General features: G+C 47.2%; 3 protein-coding genes across 2 annotated transcripts; 2 read left to right on the top strand and 1 right to left on the bottom strand.

Moving 5' to 3' along the window:
- LOC309614468 (uncharacterized protein) overlaps positions 1-22,905 on the bottom strand; it is a 123,213-nt gene that overhangs the window by 92,745 nt on the left and 7,563 nt on the right.
- Positions 7-11,135, top strand: LOC309614472 (speedy protein E4A-like). Its single transcript, XM_082362869.1, has 3 exons — positions 7-5,510; positions 7,043-7,211; positions 7,372-11,135. Exons 1-3 carry the CDS (start codon positions 5,362-5,364, stop codon positions 7,429-7,431), a joined length of 378 nt encoding a protein of 125 aa, XP_082218995.1. The 5' UTR covers positions 7-5,361; the 3' UTR covers positions 7,432-11,135.
- Positions 14,851-22,878, top strand: LOC309614245 (speedy protein E4-like). The gene is made up of 6 exons (XM_082362328.1): positions 14,851-17,735; positions 18,167-18,382; positions 19,035-19,093; positions 19,596-19,681; positions 21,213-21,381; positions 21,542-22,878. The coding sequence occupies exons 1-6, from the start codon at positions 17,537-17,539 to the stop codon at positions 21,599-21,601; spliced, it is 789 nt and encodes a 262-aa protein (XP_082218454.1). The 5' UTR covers positions 14,851-17,536; the 3' UTR covers positions 21,602-22,878.

Here is a 22,905-nt window from a genome sequence, read left to right as displayed (position 1 = left end):
TCTCACCTAACTGAGATTAGCTCTGTAGAAACTTAATCGCTTTGGAGAGACCATCAAAAGTCTTCAAACGACAGAGCCAAACTCAGAATCACTGCTGCTACAAATAGGGAAGCACTTAGCTGTAATCTGAAAACAAAGCAGAAACACAAAAGTAATAGAAGGGGAAACTAAAGAAACGGAAAGTGAGCCAAGTTCAATGGCTGCTTGGGTGGGTTCACCCCTGGGAGAGGAGAAAAGATGTACCTGGGCTTCACCGGCTCAGGAAACACACCACTTGTTGCTGGGCTTTTACAGCTTTATTTACGTATAACTGATATACAAAATCCAGCCCAGGTTTAATTTGTATAACTTGATGAGTTTGGACATATGCACACACCTGTGATACCATCACCACCATCACGGTAATATACTCATCACTTCCAAAAGATTCCTTCTATCCCTTTGTGTCTCTGTATGTGTGTTAGGAATACTTAACACAGCACCAGGTACATGAAAAGGTGCTCAACGTCACTAATCATCCGGGAAATGCAAATCAAAATCATCATGAGATATTACCTCACATCTGCTGGAATGGCTACAATTTTTTCTTTCTTTTTAAACATAGAGTTGTCAAGGTTGTAGAGAAATCGTAACCCTTGCATATTGTAGGCAGGAATGTAACATCGTGCAGGCACTGTGGAAAACAGTATGGAGTTTTCTCAAAATCTTTTAAATAAAAATTCCATATGATCCAGCAATCCCACTTCTGGGTATACAGGCCCCGCTCAGAGACATTGCAGCTTCAGTTCCAGAACACTGCAATGAAGCGAATACCGCCATAACGCAAGTCACATGAATTTTTTGGTGTACCCGTGCATGAGAAACTTACGTTTACACTATTCTGTAGTCTGTTAAGTGTGCGATAGCCTTGTGTCTAAAAAAACAACGTACATACCTTTATTGAAATATACTTTAGGGAAGAGAAATATACATCAATGGAACAGGATAGGAAGCCCAGAGATAAACCCACGCACATATGGTCACCTTATCTTTGATGAAGGAGGCAAGAATATACAGTGGAGAAAAGACAGCCTCTTCAATAAGCGGGGCTAGGAAAACTGGACAGCTACCTGTCAAAGAATGAAATGAGAACACTACCTAACACCATAACACAAAAATAAACTCAAAATGGATTAAAGACCTAAATGTAAGGCCCGACACTAGAAAACTCTTAGAGGAAAACATAGGCAGAACACTCTATCACATAAATCACAGCAAGATCCTTTTTGACCCATCTCTTAGAAAAATGGAAATAAAAACAAAAATAAACAAATGGGACCTAAGGAAACTTAAAAGCTTTTGCACAGCAAAGGAAACCATAAACAAGACAAAAAAACAACCCTCAGAGTGGGAGAAAATATTTGTAAACGAAGCAACTGACAAAGGATTCACCTCCAAAATATACAAGCGGCTCACGCAGCTCAATATCAAAAAAACAAACAACTCAATCCAAAAATGGACACAAGACCTCGATGGACATTTCTCCAAAGAAGATATAAGATTGCCAACAAACACGTGAAAAGGATGCTCAACAACACTAATCATTAGAGAAATGCAAATCAAAACTACAATGAGGTATCACCTCACACCACTCAGAATGGCCATCCTCAAAAAATCTACACACAATAAATGCTGGAGAGGGTGTGGAGAAAAGGGAACCCTCCTCCTGCACTGTTGCTGGGAACGTACATTGATACAGCCACTATGGAGAACAGTATGGAGGTTCCTTAAAAAACTAAAAATAGAACTACCATACGACCCAGCAATCCCACTACTGGGCATATACCCTGAGAAAACCATAATTCAAAAAGAGTCATGTACCAAAATGTTCATTGCAGCTCTATTTACAATAGCCAGGACATGGAAGCAACCTAAGTGTCCATCATCGGATGAATGGATAAAGAAGATGTGGCACATATATACAATGGAATATTACTCAGCCATAAAAAGAAATGAAATGGAGGTATTTGTCGTGAGGTGGATGGAGTTAGAGTCTGTCGTACAGAGTGAAGTAAGTCAGAAAGAGAAAAGCAAATACAGTATGCTAACACATATATATGGAATCTAAGGGAAAAAAAAAAAGGTCATGAAGAACCTAGTGGCAAGACGGGAATAAAGACACAGACCTACTAGAGAATGGACTTGAGGATATGGGGAGGGGGAGGGGTGAGATGTGACAGGGTGAGAGAGTGGCATGGACATATATACACTACCAAATGTAAAATAGATAGCTAGTGGGAAGCAGCCGCATAGCACAGGGAGATCAGCTCGGTGCTTTGTGACCACCTAGAGGGGCGGGATAGGGAGGGTGGCAGGAAGGGAGATGCAAGAGGAAAGAGATATGGGAACATATGTATATGTATAACTGATTCACTTTGTTATAAAGCAGAAACTAACACACCATTGTAAAGCAATTATACTCCAATAAAGATGTTTAAAAAAAAAAAAAATTTTGGTAAGTAGACTAGAATTTCTTAATTGGAATCGAGGGGCAGGCTTTGGACAATCCATGGACTTTGTGAAATCCAAAGGTGCCCTTTTTTGTTGTTTTGTGTTTGTTTGTAGACCCCCTTTGAAGGGTGCGTGAGCACCTGTACTTCTCTCTGATTTTAGCTTCTCAAAATGGCTCTTGGACTCAAAGGTGCCTGAGGGTGGCGGACGTGTGCTCCCCCAGTACAGAATTCTGAACACAGTGTCAGTACACACTGAGCAGAAGCGCTCTGCCAAACTGCGTGTTTTAACGTAACTTTTCAATCCAGTCAGTCAGTGCACCTGGGATCTTTTTTTACATACCTATCTCACTCTTATAAGGCTTAACCGTTGCTGCTTCCCCTAAGTTTCCTTGTCCCTCTCCCCACTCTCCCACCAGGCCGTGGAAAAGGAATGCGAGCGAGGGGGAGAGTCCAGCAGGGAGAGGACAGCGCACCTGCTGGGAAGCGGTAAAGAGGGGTCCGGACACCTTGAGGGGGGTTTTGGAGGACGGGCAGAGGTTGGGTCAGTGGCAGGAGATACCATTTACCCCTGATCTCTGGGACAAGCGCACACATAGGTCTGACAGTTACTTGTGTTTTCATTCAAACTGGCTGCCAGGTTGGAATGACCCATGATGATGTCACAGGCTTCCGACCTTCCTGATTGGAAGGACCAGACTCCGTGGCGCTCGGCAGCAGAGGTGGACAATAGCATCTCGCCAGAGCTTTTCTCCACTGCCAGTTGCCCCGCAGCTCGGAGAAGGGACGACCACTTGTGTTTTGCCCAAGTCCAGAAGAAGAGTTGGGACAAAGCAGAGTCTAGGCGTCGAGGAAGGGAAGAGTTTGGGAGAAATCATGGCCAATCGTCAACCGAGTTCCCAGGTTGAGGACCAGGACTCCCAGCCCAGCTCCTCAGGGTACCCCCTGGAGGTGACTGTCAACGAAGAAAGCCCAGGACCGTCAGGTGAGGGAGCTGGCACGAGAAGGAACTTCAGAGGCTTGACCAGTAAGGAGGAGAGGGTACAGAGGTCGGGAAGGAGCACCTGCGTCAGGTGCCTATGAAAGAAGGGAGACATTCGGAAAGCCAGGGATTGAGGGAGGAGAGGACAGGAGCTGGGGACACGGAAAACCTGGGAAGCAAGAAAGAGGGTTAGGAGATGAGATCCAAGGATGAGAGAGGGGAAGAGAGGAAACAAGGGGAGGGTTCTTTTTCTTCTTTTTTCCTAGTGGGAGAAATTATCTACCATGAGAAAGAGTTTTCAGGACAGGAAGCCGGAAAAATGACAAAATGAGTCAGGGGAGGGATAGGTAGATATGGACAGAGAAAGATGGAAAGATGACTTGGGGCAAGGTCAGAGGTCTATACGACTGAAAAGGGTAGGGGTGTTTCGGGGGGGAGGCGGAGTCGGGGTGGGGTTGGGTGGTCACCAGTGGCTGAATTCCCAAGACGAGAACGTCCTATTGTAGTCTCTTGTCTTTTCTCAGCCCCCTGGGCCGGCTGCAGCTCCCCGCCTCAGCGCCCTGGCTCTAAGAGGAAGAGGTCAGTGGCGTTCAGAGAGGAGGAGGAGGAGGGCGAGCCGGCCACTGAGGCCCAGGACACCTGGGTCGTGGAGTCGCTGAGTGGGCTCAAGATGAAGCTCAAGCGACAGCGGGTGTCTTCAGTGCTGCCTGAGCACCACGAGGTCTTCACCAGGATGCTCGGTAAGGACCAGCACCACCCACCCACCGCCCAGCACCCTCCAATCCTATACTTGAAAAACAAACAAACAAAAACTTCCAATGACTACACTTTCCCAATGGAAAAGAATTCCCTGCTACTTGGTGCACTCTCCGTCCCTGGCGGACTGTCTACGGATAAAGGACACAGGGGACACATAAATGATACAGGATTAGGTTAGACTCACAAATGATACAAGACTGGGTTAGATTTAGAAATGATACAGGATTAGGTTCGCTTGGTTTCAACTGTACCCCTGAGACTCTAGCTCTTACTGGCCTTTTGAATCTTACTGGCGTGGGACGGCGGGAGGGGGTGGGGGGCAACACAAGCCACCTTCGCCCCCTGACGTGACTGTCAATTGAGAAATTGGCTGTGAGTAACTCCATGCCCTCTGCACTGGTACGTGAATGCATGATGAAGGGGCATCACTCCCTGTCACTCGGCCCCCCTAGAAGGGGAGTCACCCCTTTTCCTCCCACAGTGAATGGTCTTCCCTCCCCTCTTCCCATCAGCTTCACCCTGGGCCACATCTTGGCATTTCCCCAGGGGGGGGGCGTGGTTCTCCCTCTTGGCTCTGGAATGCTCCCACGACAGCCCTGTTCCCACTGGCAAACATCTGCCCTCTTTTCACAGAGGATCCCGTCATTAGGAAATTCCTCGCCTGGGACAAAACCCTGCAAGTATCTGACAAGGTAAGTCCCCCACTGAGATGGATTCCTGCTCCAGCGCCTGTCCTGGGTGGGCACGCGGGGTGCTTTCTACACCCACGTTTCCACTCCCCTCCCAACCTGATGCCTTGTCAACACTTCCCTCCAGGGGCCTCGAGGTCCCCTCTGGGATCTGAGCCCCAGGTGTGCCCCTTTGGTGGTTGCTGCCTAAGTCCCCTCTCCTCTCAGCTCCTGGGGACTCGCCTTGGCTCCGGTTCATCAAACACCGTCCAGTGCCAGCGGCCCTAAGTCCACGCCCTCAAACCCACAGCCTCCCATCCTTGGAGCGTCGCAAACTCTGACCTTCTGTCCTCTACCCTCCCCCAAATAATCAGGCTCACCCAACACGGGGGTCTCTTCTCCAAGTGGCACCACCCATTCCTCGTCCCCTGCTCCCTTATCCCACTGTTTTTCCTCTTCCACGATGTGGAAGATGTGCCTCTTTTCTGGCAAGCTTCTCCTACGTTTTTTTCCCTCTTTCCATCAGTATCTCCTGTCGATGGTGATAGCTTATTTCAGCCGGGCCGGGCTCTTCTCCTGGCAATTCCAGAGAATCCATTTCTTTATAGCTCTGTGAGTATCTTGCTCCGTCCCCTCCATCAATATTCAACACCCTGGGAGGGCGCAGGGAGAGACCTGGGGCTCTGACCTTTCATCTATTTTTTTAAACCCCTCTGTACCGTTTACTCTGGCTGTGAAAATGACAGGATTACGGTAGAGTGGTTTCTTTTTCAAACGAAGTTATGTTTTTTACACCATTCATTGTCAAAACAAACTGCCCTAATGTCAATTAAAACACTGAACGAAACAAAGCAAAACACGAAACCTTCCTAAGAGGAGAGGAAGAAAGAACTGACACCATCCTGCCCACAAGTAAATAGACTTGAGACGTTTCCGGTTCTGATTCTCCGGTCTCGGGTCTTCCCACATCAGCACCAAGTGTGATTATCTTCCGTTTCTGCGTTCCCACGACAAATGCCACAATCGGGGCCCTTATCACATAGCGCGGACCTGGTAGAAAATGCTCCCCACTGATGTTTCTTCCACGTCTCCCAAGCCAGTCGGCTCTATCTGCCTGAATGTCCTTCCAAAACCCAGGTCTGACCGCGTCACACAATGTCATTGGCTAATTACGTGCCAAATCAAGGCCAGAGTTCTGGGTTGGAATTCAACTCTCTCTGCAGTCTCCATCACACTGTCCTGACACTTTATTCCTTTGTGTCACTGTTCCTTCCACATACCCTGCCCTCTAAGTTTCTATTGTGCTTTTCTGTCCAGGGATCTTTCCCACACATTTACCTGAAGAAAATGACCCTATCCTTAAAGTGGGTTCAAACACCAAAACCTTCACGATGCCTGATCTCCCTAACTTCTGCATCCCGGAGGCACTTTAGTTAAAATCGTATTAGAATGTGATGCTTTGCATTACAGTCATTTCTTATCTCCCCCCTTCCCCTTCCCCAGTCCCATTAGACTAGACACAATGTGGAAGGCAGGTCTTGTCAAAATGTCAATGCATTCCCAAAACACTCAGCACAATTCTTTTCATTTTGCGAATGTCTGTTATTGTGAGTCTTCGAGGTAATCAGTATTGCATTTGGCTACGAGATAAAATGTTCATTCATTCATTCATTCATTCATTCATTCATCTAATGAAACCTTATAAAGTACACCCTACACGCTGGGGAATATGAGGTGATGGGAGCAGAGATTCACAAAAGGCTGTTGAATTAATGCATCAAGATGAACCAAGCCCTAAATGTGTCCTTTGGTAGGAGAGGGATGAATGCAGAAATAGATCAGATCAGCTCCTGCCCTCAGGAACTGTACATACACCTACAACATAGGGAGAGAGGTGTGTGCGCATACAACAAGTTGAAGGGAACAGGGGGTTTGGATTTTGTCCCCGGCATCAAGGTGTGAGAGGCACCCTTGCGAAGGTCCTGCCTGGCCAGTGGCGCCTTGATGACTGGGCGGCCCTCGGGGACGCTGGGCAGGGCTGGGTGGGTCGTGTCAGGATGCTCAGCCCGCCTCTTTTCTGGGAAGCTGATCTCAAGGGGAGGCCCTTCCTGTGCTGATGACAGCCACCTGATGTCTTTCCCCAGCTATGTGGCCAACGACATGGAAGAGGACAACCAGGCCCCCAAACAGGCCATCTTTTCGTTCCTCTATGGAAAGAACCGCTCCCAGCGTCCCTTGTTCCACAAACTGCGTCTCCAGTTCATCCGTTCCATGGGCTGGAACGCTAGGGTCACTCGGGAAGAGTGCGAGCAGGTGGGTGGGCTGTGGCGGTCTGGGGGAGGGGCAGGGCCGGAGAGGAGGTGGGGATCATGGGGGATTCGGTCTGGGACTTGGGGACGGACGACAAAGAACCGGACGCGGGGCACGGGGAGGCAGCGTCATCCTCATTTCCAGGGGCTGTTTGTCTTTCCAGATCCAGGCTTTTGATCCAGAGCTCTGGGTGTGGGGAAGAGATCGCGCCCTCTTGCCCTAGAGGCCCCAGGACCACGCAGGCCTGAGGTCATCGGCCTGCGCAAAGGTAGGTCTGCGTCCGCAAAGGTGCGGGCGGAATGAACGCGTTGCTTACTGAGGAAATCGGAGGAATCCCACTGCTGGACCCACATCACCTCTCACGCTGTGAAGGGGGCCAGCCGGGCACACAGCCACACGCCGACTCAGCGCCCAGCCGCGGCCTCACAGCCACACACACACACCAGCACCGTGGGACCCGTGGGCGCCAGACCTCGGGGAAACCAGTCTGTCACAGACGCATGGGTCTCACTGAAGTCATTTCACCCAAAGCAATTGGGTCCAAATAACAGCTTTGATGAGATGGTGATTTTTTTCCATATACGGTGTTTCGAGTTTCTCTTTTTAATTCATTTTTGGCCTTACATCCCTCAGGGATATGGGTTCTAGGATTTACCTACCACAAAGTAAATGTCTACAAACAGGATATTAGATGGAACAGCCTACACGTTCAATAAGAAAAGACCAATTATGACTAGCTTTATTTTCATCCAAATTTACTTTCCAATTGCTTACGGCCAGATCACCTGTGACTCTTTATTTCCCCTGACTCACCGCTTCTGGACCAATGATTCCTCTTGTACAAGTCACCTTTTCCCCCCCAACTTTATGGTCAAGACGGTTTATCAGAACGAGTGAAGGTTAAGGAATGCCATCTTCAGCATGGCTTATTACAATGGACACATTAGAGTTCTAGATGTGGGCAGAGGACTGAGCAAACATTTGGTTGAAATCTTGCAAACTAGCTGCCTTAGTCCCTTCGACCTGCCCTAACAAGATACTACAGACTGCGTGGCTTATAAACAACAGACCACAGTCTCTTTTACGAGGGCAATAATCTCATTCATGAGGGCTCTACCCCATGACCTAATAACCTCCCAAAGACCCCCACCCTCCTAATACCAGCCCCTTAGCGGTTAAGATTTTAAGATTTCAACATAAGAATTTGGGGGGACACAAACATTCAGCCCATAACACTAACCAAGTCTAGGACTGACTATTATTTAAACATTAGGATCCAGGGACTTCCCTGGTGGCTCAGTGGTTAAGAATCCGCCTGCCAAAGCAGGGCACACGGGTTCGAGCCCTCGTCCGGGAAGACCCCGCATGCCGCGGAGCAACTAAGCCCGTGCGCCACAACTACTGAGCCTGCGCTCTAGAGCCCGCGAGCCACAACTACTGAGCCTGCGCTCTAGAGCCCGCGAGCCACAACTACTGAGCCTGCGCTCTAGAGCCCGCGAGCCACAACTACTGAGCCTGCGCTCTAGAGCCCACGAGCCACAACTACTGAGCCTGTGCTCTAGAGCCCACGAGCCACAACTACTGAGCCTGCGCTCTAGAGCCCACGAGCCACAACTACTGAGCCTGTACTCTAGAGCCCGCAAGCCACAACTACTGAGCCTGTGCGCGCCTAGAGCCCGTGCTCCGCCACAAGAGAAGCGTCATGAGAAGCAACAGAGAGTGGTCCTCGCTCACCACAACTAGAGAAAGCCCATGCGCAGCAACAAAGACCCAATGCAGCCAAAAATAAAATAAAGAAAATAAGTCAATTAAAAATTAATAATAAACTAGACATTAGGATCCAGGATTAGCATTAGGGAACAGGCAGCAGGTCTCCTGGTCCACGATGCTGACCGGTCAGTGATGTCTGTAGTGTGGTTCCAAGTTCAGAATTTAAGTGGTGCCAAAGGACCAAGGTGAGTTAAGACTAAAGCAGCATTCTCCAAATGCCAGCTCCCTGAGCAGAATCACCTGGAGTCTTGGCTATAAAGCAGATGACTGGGCCTGGCCTTAGGTGTATTCAGTAGTTTTTGCAGTCAGGCTCACCAAACTCCAAGAATCGCACTTGAAAACAATGAATGGTTCAGGATTGGGGCTCCGAATGGAGAATTTCAGATAAAACTGCAATCATAAATGAGTCTCAATTCTGGTGAGAACTAAGAATGTGAAAACCTTTGTATCTGGACAGTTGCCACTTTGAAATCTGACGTCCTTGCTCCTTCTCTTACTTCCAGATCACAGAGCCCAGGAGAGATGAGGATGTTGCACAGGAGGTCAATCCACACGCTGACGACAGCCGTGAGGAAGGGAGGGAGAAGCCTCTTGTGCAGATGATCGGGAAGAACCCAGCGTCTTCCAGAATGAGCTCAAGAGAGTTTTCGTGTCACACTCCTGGGAGCGGGGCATGCTTCTAGGAGTCTGTGGCAGGACAATAAGAAATCAGGGTTCTGTCACGTTCCATCCCTTTGGAAGGCACCACCCCAATTTTCAGATCATTTCATTCAAATCTCCCCTGGGATGAACACTGGAGGTCCCATTTTTTACACACTTCTTTGCCCCAGTCTAGAAGCATTTGAAGGTGGCGTGTAGGGGGCTCAGAACAGGAGGGAATAACTTTAAAATATATAATTAGAGCCACACGGTCATGACTGATGACTTAACTTTCACTGGCTTATTTTGAAAATGTCACCTATAAAATTATTGTATTTTTATATTTTATATTTATAGATGTATTTTAAATAGTTTTGAAATAGTCTTCATTGTGAAACATCTTATTCCCACCAAGTTTTGTGATGAGTATTACAGCTGTTGTATATTTACACCTATATACAATTTTATTCACATTTTCAAGAGAGATTTTTGGTTTTATCTATTACATAATACACATTTTATCTATTACATAATATTTCCATTCTACTTATAGCTAGGTGGGTATTTCCTCCCAATTCTTGTAAGCATAAATTTGTACATTGTTAGTTCTCATTACTGAATTGTGGGAATTCAGTCGTAAGTTTTTAACTTGTCTCAACAAGTTCGTATGTTATTTTAGATTATTAAAGAGTACCGTGCAATGCAGCTTTTGGGGAAATATAATAAAGATGAAAGTCTTCTCACAGTCATGATGTGTGTGGTCATTACCAGTGTGCTTCGCCTGTTTGCTGCCCGATGAGGTGTGGCTTAATGGCGTTGTGATTATCCAACCACATTTCTTAACTCTGAAAAATAATCCTGAATTATTTTTCATGGAGGAAAAACTGCAGAAGATGAGGCAGATCTTGCATCATTCAGGACTCCAATACTGAGAGACAAGTGTTGGGTAAAAGGAAACACGGCTTTACTGAGGAAGCCGGCAGCCCAGGGGGGAAGGTGGACTCGTCCCAAAGAACCTACTCTCCCCTCCTGAGGTTTTGCTTGAGGACTATATAGGGAAAAGAGAAAGGGGCTGCATGTTGAAGACAGGGTTACAGGGTGCGTGATCAGCTCACGGACATTCTTCTGATTGGTCGGTGGTGAGGTAGCGGGGACTCAACATCATCAGCCTTCTGCTTCCAACGGGTCTGGGGTCTGCGTGCTTGTGGGCAGCATGCAGTTAACTTCTTCCACCTGCTGGGGGTTTCAGTCTCTGCAAAACAGCTCCAAGGACGTGCCTCATACTATTACCCCATAGCCCTTGAGGAGCAACTAAAGGCCCTGGACTTCGTTTAACGGCTAAAGTATGATGATTTTGTCTTTGCTGTTTTTTCGACCGCGCCACGCAGCTTGTGGGATCTTAGTTCCCTGACCAGGGATCAAACACAGGCCTCTAGCAGTGGACGCGCACAGTCCTAACCCCTGAAATGCCAGGGAATTCCTGACAGTCCACTTTAAAGAGAAAAAACCAGACCAAAAGGAACACACTTTTAAGGAAGCTTAACTTTCTCAGAAACGCAGAAATTTTGTTGTGCATTTATTTTCTTTCTTTTTTTCTTTTAATACATTTATTTATTTATTTATTTATTTATTTATTTATTTATTTTTCTCTGCGTTGGGTCTTCGCTGTTGCACGTGGGCTCTCTCTAGTTGCGGTGAGCGGGGGCTTCTCTTCGTTGTGGTGCGTCGGCTGCTCAATGCGGTGGCTTCTCTTGTTGCGGAGCATGGGCTCTAGGCACGTGGGTTCCAGTAGTTGTGGCTCGCGGGCTCTAGAGGATTTTTTATTGTTTACTTTTTGCAAGTATTCATCAAATGCGTATTACCTGAATGAATGACAAATCATTTCTTCCAGCAATCCTCAAACTGCTTAAAACTATGACAATATTGAGCGTTTCAAATTTCATATGACCTCACTCTCTCCGTGTTCTAGTTTCTAAAAGCATGTGGGATCTTCCCGGACCAGGGCTCGAACCCGTGTGCCTTGCGCTGGCAGGCGGATTCTTAACCGCTGCACCACCAGGGAAGTCCCTGTGCATTTATTTTCAAGAAAATAAGGCGGCCGGATGAATTCACAACTAGGGGCAGAAAGCTCTTCCTGTGAGATACAGAATCTCTGCTGTTTAGGCAGATTTAGAGAACAACTTTTCCAACCACTTATTAAGGAGACCAATACTCCACGAAAAATTATATCATTTTTACAGAGAGAAAACCAAACTCCAGCTTTGCATCAATATAATATTTGATACTTAAGAGAACCATAAGCTCTTTTTTGAAAATCTCTGCAATAAACATCAAAACTGAGCCACCTTCGGCTGAGACCAATACAATTCCCTTTCCACCAATCTCCTACAACTTTCTAGATTCATTCAGGTGGTGTCCTTCACTATCCTCTTTCTGGTGCTGGAACAATCGGTCATTTTACTTTAGGACCAAACTATTTTTGTTCCTGTTAATAAACAAAACTACATCTCATCATCTTGCATACAAAGTTGTACCTCTCGGTTGCTGGAACCAAGCAGGACCCTGCAGGGCCCTTCCGTGTCCCCTGCCTCTTGCTTGTAAAACAGCTGCAGTCTCCCAGGCCTCCCCTGAGTCACAAAACAACAGGTTCAAGCAGTTCACGATTAGGACAACAGCAGTCACAGACTCTTTAGGTCCTCCCCAAGGACATAAGTAACAGTGTCAGAGACACATTCCTAACTTGTTTGGCAGATACTAAAACCGCTACAAGAGGAGAGAGCTAACTGTATGATGACCAGACTGGAGCTATGACGTAAGCTGCTCCATCTTGAGCAGACCTGAACCAATGGCTTACACAATTCCAGGAACTGGCCTCAAGGAAATGGGAACAAACCAACACTGGACTTGAAGATTAACTGTGCCGGAAACAATCAACATGACACTGACCACACCACTGCATGACCAATGTCAAGATGATGGTCAGAGCTGACTGTGCTACTCTGCATGTAGCCCCCACCTGCACAGCCCAGAGACTTCCCGTCTTTTCCCTGTAAACCCCTTTTCCCTCTAACTGGCAACTGGGAGATGCTGTGGGGGACACTAGTCCACCATCTTCCCACGTTGCCAGCTTCCTGAATAAAGCATCGTTCTTCTTCCACCAACCCTTGTCTCTGGAACATTGACTTCTGAGCGATGAGCAGCTGCACCTGAGTTCTGTTCCAGCCGATAACATTACTATTGCTCAAGCCTCATTCATATTATATTCATAACAACTTTGAACCAAAGTTACTTCCATTGCACAAAGAAAACTAGGAGTGAATAACTGACAACTGCCCATCACACACCAGCACTGTAGGCTAGCAGAGCTCATGAACACACGTAACACAACATTACGAAGCCACAAACATCCCTTACACAACTTCTCCAAGTGCCAGAGACAAACACATTCATTAACACACCCACAGATATAGCCTCTAGGTAACAAATAAAAATATGCAGCAAGAGCATAGAACTTGAGATTATGCTTAGTGATCAACGTTTCAGGTTTCTGTCTTGCTTACAAATGACCTCGGTATCCAATGATTATCCAGTCAGTAACACAATTTAGTATCAGTTCAAGGGTTTACGTAAACTAAAGATCTTGGAATGTATCGACAAGCTGACACAGTACAAAACATAGTTACTGTTGAAATAAAGTTTGTCAGAAGAATCATTAAATGTGGCTAAACACAAATTTACATTTTTCATAACCTTAAATATTAAGTAGAAGTAATGTTAGCTTATTTGATGGGTACACCTATATAAATTTAGGAAGAACACACCCAAGTAGAATTGTTTTCAATGTATGCCTAATACTGATAAATAAGATAGGAGTAACTTTGTATTAAACCAAAACTATTAAACTAGCTTCATTTGCCAAAGATTTACCTAAATTATGTAAACTTGAAGTCTTTAAATTTCTGAGTTGATTTTTTTGTTTGTTTGTGTTTTTGACTGCACCGAGAGGCTTGCTGGATCTTAGTTCCCTGACCAGGGACTGAACCCGGGCCCTGGCAGTGAAAGCACCGAGTCCTAACCACTGCACTGCCAGGGAATTCCCTGACTTGATTTCCGTAAGAATACTTTTCTAGCACATTTAAAGTATCAGAAGTTCAAATTCCTTTCTCTCTGAGAATTTTAGGGATACATAATTTTTATAAGCACATTTGTATCTTTGTAAGCCAATCAGGACAGAAACCCTTGAATTTAAGAGACTCTACAATCTACTTTAATAGATCCAGAAGCAGAAAAACATTACATACTCACACTGTCAGAGGTAAAGGCCTTTCTGAATTACAGACACACAGACATACAGAGAAATGGAACTTTTACCTTCAGTTCTAAAGTCTTAGACATCGGTCAGGAATAAACACTCACCAGTCTAGAGATTAAAGAGCCGTTCTCCTCCCATTGGGCAAGAGATTCTTAACTGATCTGATCTGAGCTTGTCAAAGTAGACAAATAGACGAACAGAAAAGACTAAGAAAAGACTATCAAACCAGATCCTCTGCCACCTCTCACCTAACTGAGATTAGCTCTGTAGAAACTTAATCGCTTTGGAGAGACCATCAAAAGTCTTCAAACGACAGAGCCAAACTCAGAATCACTGCTGCTACAAATAGGGAAGCACTTAGCTGTAATCTGAAAACAAAGCAGAAACACAAAAGTAATAGAAGGGGAAACTAAAGAAACGGAAAGTGAGCCAAGTTCAATGGCTGCTTGGGTGGGTTCACCCCTGGGAGAGGAGAAAAGATGTACCTGGGCTTCACCGGCTCAGGAAACACACCACTTGTTGCTGGGCTTTTACAGCTTTATTTACGTATAACTGATATACAAAATCCAGCCCAGGTTTAATTTGTATAACTTGATGAGTTTGGACATATGCACACACCTGTGATACCATCACCACCATCACGGTAATATACTCATCACTTCCAAAAGATTCCTTCTATCCCTTTGTGTCTCTGTATGTGTGTTAGGAATACTTAACACAGCACCAGGTACATGAAAAGGTGCTCAACGTCACTAATCATCCGGGAAATGCAAATCAAAATCATCATGAGATGTTACCTCACATCTGCTGGAATGGCTACAATTTTTTCTTTCTTTTTAAACATAGAGTTGTCAAGGTTGTAGAGAAATCGTAACCCTTGCATATTGTAGGCAGGAATGTAACATCGTGCAGGCACTGTGGAAAACAGTATGGAGTTTTCTCAAAATCTTTTAAATAAAAATTCCATATGATCCAGCAATCCCACTTCTGGGTATACAGGCCCCGCTCAGAGACATTGCAGCTTCAGTTCCAGAACACTGCAATGAAGCGAATACCGCCATAACGCAAGTCACATGAATTTTTTGGTGTACCCGTGCATGAGAAACTTACGTTTACACTATTCTGTAGTCTGTTAAGTGTGCGATAGCCTTGTGTCTAAAAAAACAACGTACATACCTTTATTGAAATATACTTTAGGGAAGAGAAATATACATCAATGGAACAGGATAGGAAGCCCAGAGATAAACCCACGCACATATGGTCACCTTATCTTTGATGAAGGAGGCAAGAATATACAGTGGAGAAAAGACAGCCTCTTCAATAAGCGGGGCTAGGAAAACTGGACAGCTACCTGTCAAAGAATGAAATGAGAACACTACCTAACACCATAACACAAAAATAAACTCAAAATGGATTAAAGACCTAAATGTAAGGCCCGACACTAGAAAACTCTTAGAGGAAAACATAGGCAGAACACTCTATCACATAAATCACAGCAAGATCCTTTTTGACCCATCTCTTAGAAAAATGGAAATAAAAACAAAAATAAACAAATGGGACCTAAGGAAACTTAAAAGCTTTTGCACAGCAAAGGAAACCATAAACAAGACAAAAAAACAACCCTCAGAGTGGGAGAAAATATTTGTAAACGAAGCAACTGACAAAGGATTCACCTCCAAAATATACAAGCGGCTCACGCAGCTCAATATCAAAAAAACAAACAACTCAATCCAAAAATGGACACAAGACCTCGATGGACATTTCTCCAAAGAAGATATAAGATTGCCAACAAACACGTGAAAAGGATGCTCAACAACACTAATCATTAGAGAAATGCAAATCAAAACTACAATGAGGTATCACCTCACACCACTCAGAATGGCCATCCTCAAAAAATCTACACACAATAAATGCTGGAGAGGGTGTGGAGAAAAGGGAACCCTCCTCCTGCACTGTTGCTGGGAACGTACATTGATACAGCCACTATGGAGAACAGTATGGAGGTTCCTTAAAAAACTAAAAATAGAACTACCATACGACCCAGCAATCCCACTACTGGGCATATACCCTGAGAAAACCATAATTCAAAAAGAGTCATGTACCAAAATGTTCATTGCAGCTCTATTTACAATAGCCAGGACATGGAAGCAACCTAAGTGTCCATCATCGGATGAATGGATAAAGAAGATGTGGCACATATATACAATGGAATATTACTCAGCCATAAAAAGAAATGAAATGGAGGTATTTGTCGTGAGGTGGATGGAGTTAGAGTCTGTCGTACAGAGTGAAGTAAGTCAGAAAGAGAAAAGCAAATACAGTATGCTAACACATATATATGGAATCTAAGGGAAAAAAAAAAAGGTCATGAAGAACCTAGTGGCAAGACGGGAATAAAGACACAGACCTACTAGAGAATGGACTTGAGGATATGGGGAGGGGGAGGGGTGAGATGTGACAGGGTGAGAGAGTGGCATGGACATATATACACTACCAAATGTAAAATAGATAGCTAGTGGGAAGCAGCCGCATAGCACAGGGAGATCAGCTCGGTGCTTTGTGACCACCTAGAGGGGCGGGATAGGGAGGGTGGCAGGAAGGGAGATGCAAGAGGAAAGAGATATGGGAACATATGTATATGTATAACTGATTCACTTTGTTATAAAGCAGAAACTAACACACCATTGTAAAGCAATTATACTCCAATAAAGATGTTTAAAAAAAAAAAAAATTTTGGTAAGTAGACTAGAATTTCTTAATTGGAATCGAGGGGCAGGCTTTGGACAATCCATGGACTTTGTGAAATCCAAAGGTGCCCTTTTTTGTTGTTTTGTGTTTGTTTGTAGACCCCCTTTGAAGGGTGCGTGAGCACCTGTACTTCTCTCTGATTTTAGCTTCTCAAAATGGCTCTTGGACTCAAAGGTGCCTGAGGGTGGCGGACGTGTGCTCCCCCAGTACAGAATTCTGAACACAGTGTCAGTACACACTGAGCAGAAGCGCTCTGCCAAACTGCGTGTTTTAACGTAACTTTTCAATCCAGTCAGTCAGTGCACCTGGGATCTTTTTTTACATACCTATCTCACTCTTATAAGGCTTAACCGTTGCTGCTTCCCCTAAGTTTCCTTGTCCCTCTCCCCACTCTCCCACCAGGCCGTGGAAAAGGAATGCGAGCGAGGGGGAGAGTCCAGCAGGGAGAGGACAGCGCACCTGCTGGGAAGCGGTAAAGAGGGGTCCGGACACCTTGAGGGGGGTTTTGGAGGACGGGCAGAGGTTGGGTCAGTGGCAGGAGATACCATTTACCCCTGATCTCTGGGACAAGCGCACACATAGGTCTGACAGTTACTTGTGTTTTCATTCAAACTGGCTGCCAGGTTGGAATGACCCATGATGATGTCACAGGCTTCCGACCTTCCTGATTGGAAGGACCAGACTCCGTGGCGCTCGGCAGCAGAGGTGGACAATAGCATCTCGCCAGAGCTTTTCTCCACTGCCAGTTGCCCCGCAGCTCGGAGAAGGGACGACCACTTGTGTTTTGCCCAAGTCCAGAAGAAGAGTTGGGACAAAGCAGAGTCTAGGCGTCGAGGAAGGGAAGAGTTTGGGAGAAATCATGGCCAATCGTCAACCGAGTTCCCAGGTTGAGGACCAGGACTCCCAGCCCAGCTCCTCAGGGTACCCCCTGGAGGTGACTGTCAACGAAGAAAGCCCAGGACCGTCAGGTGAGGGAGCTGGCACGAGAAGGAACTTCAGAGGCTTGACCAGTAAGGAGGAGAGGGTACAGAGGTCGGGAAGGAGCACCTGCGTCAGGTGCCTATGAAAGAAGGGAGACATTCGGAAAGCCAGGGATTGAGGGAGGAGAGGACAGGAGCTGGGGACACGGAAAACCTGGGAAGCAAGAAAGAGGGTTAGGAGATGAGATCCAAGGATGAGAGAGGGGAAGAGAGGAAACAAGGGGAGGGTTCTTTTTCTTCTTTTTTCCTAGTGGGAGAAATTATCTACCATGAGAAAGAGTTTTCAGGACAGGAAGCCGGAAAAATGACAAAATGAGTCAGGGGAGGGATAGGTAGATATGGACAGAGAAAGATGGAAAGATGACTTGGGGCAAGGTCAGAGGTCTATACGACTGAAAAGGGTAGGGGTGTTTCGGGGGGGAGGCGGAGTCGGGGTGGGGTTGGGTGGTCACCAGTGGCTGAATTCCCAAGACGAGAACGTCCTATTGTAGTCTCTTGTCTTTTCTCAGCCCCCTGGGCCGGCTGCAGCTCCCCGCCTCAGCGCCCTGGCTCTAAGAGGAAGAGGTCAGTGGCGTTCAGAGAGGAGGAGGAGGAGGGCGAGCCGGCCACTGAGGCCCAGGACACCTGGGTCGTGGAGTCGCTGAGTGGGCTCAAGATGAAGCTCAAGCGACAGCGGGTGTCTTCAGTGCTGCCTGAGCACCACGAGGTCTTCACCAGGATGCTCGGTAAGGACCAGCACCACCCACCCACCGCCCAGCACCCTCCAATCCTATACTTGAAAAACAAACAAACAAAAACTTCCAATGACTACACTTTCCCAATGGAAAAGAATTCCCTGCTACTTGGTGCACTCTCCGTCCCTGGCGGACTGTCTACGGATAAAGGACACAGGGGACACATAAATGATACAGGATTAGGTTAGACTCACAAATGATACAAGACTGGGTTAGATTTAGAAATGATACAGGATTAGGTTCGCTTGGTTTCAACTGTACCCCTGAGACTCTAGCTCTTACTGGCCTTTTGAATCTTACTGGCGTGGGACGGCGGGAGGGGGTGGGGGGCAACACAAGCCACCTTCGCCCCCTGACGTGACTGTCAATTGAGAAATTGGCTGTGAGTAACTCCATGCCCTCTGCACTGGTACGTGAATGCATGATGAAGGGGCATCACTCCCTGTCACTCGGCCCCCCTAGAAGGGGAGTCACCCCTTTTCCTCCCACAGTGAATGGTCTTCCCTCCCCTCTTCCCATCAGCTTCACCCTGGGCCACATCTTGGCATTTCCCCAGGGGGGGGGCGTGGTTCTCCCTCTTGGCTCTGGAATGCTCCCACGACAGCCCTGTTCCCACTGGCAAACATCTGCCCTCTTTTCACAGAGGATCCCGTCATTAGGAAATTCCTCGCCTGGGACAAAACCCTGCGAGTATCTGACAAGGTAAGTCCCCCACTGAGATGGATTCCTGCTCCAGCGCCTGTCCTGGGTGGGCACGCGGGGTGCTTTCTACACCCACGTTTCCACTCCCCTCCCAACCTGATGCCTTGTCAACACTTCCCTCCAGGGGCCTCGAGGTCCCCTCTGGGATCTGAGCCCCAGGTGTGCCCCTTTGGTGGTTGCTGCCTAAGTCCCCTCTCCTCTCAGCTCCTGGGGACTCGCCTTGGCTCCGGTTCATCAAACACCGTCCAGTGCCAGCGGCCCTAAGTCCACGCCCTCAAACCCACAGCCTCCCATCCTTGGAGCGTCGCAAACTCTGACCTTCTGTCCTCTACCCTCCCCCAAATAATCAGGCTCACCCAACACGGGGGTCTCTTCTCCAAGTGGCACCACCCATTCCTCGTCCCCTGCTCCCTTATCCCACTGTTTTTCCTCTTCCACGATGTGGAAGATGTGCCTCTTTTCTGGCAAGCTTCTCCTACGTTTTTTTCCCTCTTTCCATCAGTATCTCCTGTCGATGGTGATAGCTTATTTCAGCCGGGCCGGGCTCTTCTCCTGGCAATTCCAGAGAATCCATTTCTTTATAGCTCTGTGAGTATCTTGCTCCGTCCCCTCCATCAATATTCAACACCCTGGGAGGGCGCAGGGAGAGACCTGGGGCTCTGACCTTTCATCTATTTTTTTAAACCCCTCTGTACCGTTTACTCTGGCTGTGAAAATGACAGGATTACGGTAGAGTGGTTTCTTTTTCAAACGAAGTTATGTTTTTTACACCATTCATTGTCAAAACAAACTGCCCTAATGTCAATTAAAACACTGAACGAAACAAAGCAAAACACGAAACCTTCCTAAGAGGAGAGGAAGAAAGAACTGACACCATCCTGCCCACAAGTAAATAGACTTGAGACGTTTCCGGTTCTGATTCTCCGGTCTCGGGTCTTCCCACATCAGCACCAAGTGTGATTATCTTCCGTTTCTGCGTTCCCACGACAAATGCCACAATCGGGGCCCTTATCACATAGCGCGGACCTGGTAGAAAATGCTCCCCACTGATGTTTCTTCCACGTCTCCCAAGCCAGTCGGCTCTATCTGCCTGAATGTCCTTCCAAAACCCAGGTCTGACCGCGTCACACAATGTCATTGGCTAATTACGTGCCAAATCAAGGCCAGAGTTCTGGGTTGGAATTCAACTCTCTCTGCAGTCTCCATCACACTGTCCTGACACTTTATTCCTTTGTGTCACTGTTCCTTCCACATACCCTGCCCTCTAAGTTTCTATTGTGCTTTTCTGTCCAGGGATCTTTCCCACACATTTACCTGAAGAAAATGACCCTATCCTTAAAGTGGGTTCAAACACCAAAACCTTCACGATGCCTGATCTCCCTAACTTCTGCATCCCGGAGGCACTTTAGTTAAAATCGTATTAGAATGTGATGCTTTGCATTACAGTCATTTCTTATCTCCCCCCTTCCCCTTCCCCAGTCCCATTAGACTAGACACAATGTGGAAGGCAGGTCTTGTCAAAATGTCAATGCATTCCCAAAACACTCAGCACAATTCTTTTCATTTTGCGAATGTCTGTTATTGTGAGTCTTCGAGGTAATCAGTATTGCATTTGGCTACGAGATAAAATGTTCATTCATTCATTCATTCATTCATTCATTCATCTAATGAAACCTTATAAAGTACACCCTACACGCTGGGGAATATGAGGTGATGGGAGCAGAGATTCACAAAAGGCTGTTGAATTAATGCATCAAGATGAACCAAGCCCTAAATGTGTCCTTTGGTAGGAGAGGGATGAATGCAGAAATAGATCAGATCAGCTCCTGCCCTCAGGAACTGTACATACACCTACAACATAGGGAGAGAGGTGTGTGCGCATACAACAAGTTGAAGGGAACAGGGGGTTTGGATTTTGTCCCCGGCATCAAGGTGTGAGAGGCACCCTTGCGAAGGTCCTGCCTGGCAGTGGCGCCTTGATGACTGGGCGGCCCTCGGGGACGCTGGGCAGGGCTGGGTGGGTCGTGTCAGGATGCTCAGCCCGCCTCTTTTCTGGGAAGCTGATCTCAAGTGGAGGCCCTTCCTGTGCTGATGACAGCCACCTGATGTCTTTCCCCAGCTATGTGGCCAACGACATGGAAGAGGACAACCAGGCCCCCAAACAGGCCATCTTTTCGTTCCTCTATGGAAAGAACCGCTCCCAGCGTCCCTTGTTCCACAAACTGCGTCTCCAGTTCATCCGTTCCATGGGCTGGAACGCTAGGGTCACTCGGGAAGAGTGCGAGCAGGTGGGTGGGCTGTGGCGGTCTGGGGGAGGGGCAGGGCCGGAGAGGAGGTGGGGATCATGGGGGATTCGGTCTGGGACTTGGGGACGGACGACAAAGAACCGGACGCGGGGCACGGGGAGGCAGCGTCATCCTCATTTCCAGGGGCTGTTTGTCTTTCCAGATCCAGGCTTTTGATCCAGAGCTCTGGGTGTGGGGAAGAGATCGCGCCCTCTTGCCCTAGAGGCCCCAGGACCACGCAGGCCTGAGGTCATCGGCCTGCGCAAAGGTAGGTCTGCGTCCGCAAAGGTGCGGGCGGAATGAACGCGTTGCTTACTGAGGAAATCGGAGGAATCCCACTGCTGGACCCACATCACCTCTCACGCTGTGAAGGGGGCCAGCCGGGCACACAGCCACACGCCGACTCAGCGCCCAGCCGCGGCCTCACAGCCACACACACACACCAGCACCGTGGGACCCGTGGGCGCCAGACCTCGGGGAAACCAGTCTGTCACAGACGCATGGGTCTCACTGAAGTCATTTCACCCAAAGCAATTGGGTCCAAATAACAGCTTTGATGAGATGGTGATTTTTTTCCATATACGGTGTTTCGAGTTTCTCTTTTTAATTCATTTTTGGCCTTACATCCCTCAGGGATATGGGTTCTAGGATTTACCTACCACAAAGTAAATGTCTACAAACAGGATATTAGATGGAACAGCCTACACGTTCAATAAGAAAAGACCAATTATGACTAGCTTTATTTTCATCCAAATTTACTTTCCAATTGCTTACGGCCAGATCACCTGTGACTCTTTATTTCCCCTGACTCACCGCTTCTGGACCAATGATTCCTCTTGTACAAGTCACCTTTTCCCCCCCAACTTTATGGTCAAGACGGTTTATCAGAACGAGTGAAGGTTAAGGAATGCCATCTTCAGCATGGCTTATTACAATGGACACATTAGAGTTCTAGATGTGGGCAGAGGACTGAGCAAACATTTGGTTGAAATCTTGCAAACTAGCTGCCTTAGTCCCTTCGACCTGCCCTAACAAGATACTACAGACTGCGTGGCTTATAAACAACAGACCACAGTCTCTTTTACGAGGGCAATAATCTCATTCATGAGGGCTCTACCCCATGACCTAATAACCTCCCAAAGACCCCCACCCTCCTAATACCAGCCCCTTAGCGGTTAAGATTTTAAGATTTCAACATAAGAATTTGGGGGGACACAAACATTCAGCCCGTAACACTAACCAAGTCTAGGACTGACTATTATTTAAACATTAGGATCCAGGGACTTCCCTGGTGGCTCAGTGGTTAAGAATCCGCCTGCCAAAGCAGGGCACACGGGTTCGAGCCCTCGTCCGGGAAGACCCCGCATGCCGCGGAGCAACTAAGCCCGTGCGCCACAACTACTGAGCCTGCGCTCTAGAGCCCGCGAGCCACAACTACTGAGCCTGCGCTCTAGAGCCCGCGAGCCACAACTACTGAGCCTGCGCTCTAGAGCCCACGAGCCACAACTACTGAGCCTGCGCTCTAGA

The sequence above is a fragment of the Balaenoptera borealis genome (genome assembly GCF_965194805.1).
Source record: "Balaenoptera borealis genome assembly, chromosome: 16".
Lineage (NCBI taxonomy): Eukaryota > Metazoa > Chordata > Mammalia > Artiodactyla > Balaenopteridae > Balaenoptera > Balaenoptera borealis.
Note: the sequence above shows the minus strand (reverse complement) of the source record. Positions and strands in the feature narration are given on the sequence as shown.

Bases quoted from the DNA above. Each gene is read 5' to 3' on its own strand.
- LOC309614472 (XM_082362869.1), top strand. From the start codon at position 5,362: ATGTGGAAGATGTGCCTCTTTTCTGGCAAGCTTCTCCTACGTTTTTTT. The intron at 5,511-7,042 runs GTGAGTATCTTG...GTCTTTCCCCAG, and splicing joins ATCCATTTCTTTATAGCTCT to CTATGTGGCCAACGACATGG. The intron at 7,212-7,371 runs GTGGGTGGGCTG...TTGTCTTTCCAG, and splicing joins CTCGGGAAGAGTGCGAGCAG to ATCCAGGCTTTTGATCCAGA.
- LOC309614245 (XM_082362328.1), top strand. From the start codon at position 17,537: ATGGCCAATCGTCAACCGAGTTCCCAGGTTGAGGACCAGGACTCCCAG. The intron at 17,736-18,166 runs GCCTATGAAAGA...GTCTTTTCTCAG, and splicing joins AAGGAGCACCTGCGTCAGGT to CCCCCTGGGCCGGCTGCAGC. The intron at 19,682-21,212 runs GTGAGTATCTTG...GTCTTTCCCCAG, and splicing joins ATCCATTTCTTTATAGCTCT to CTATGTGGCCAACGACATGG.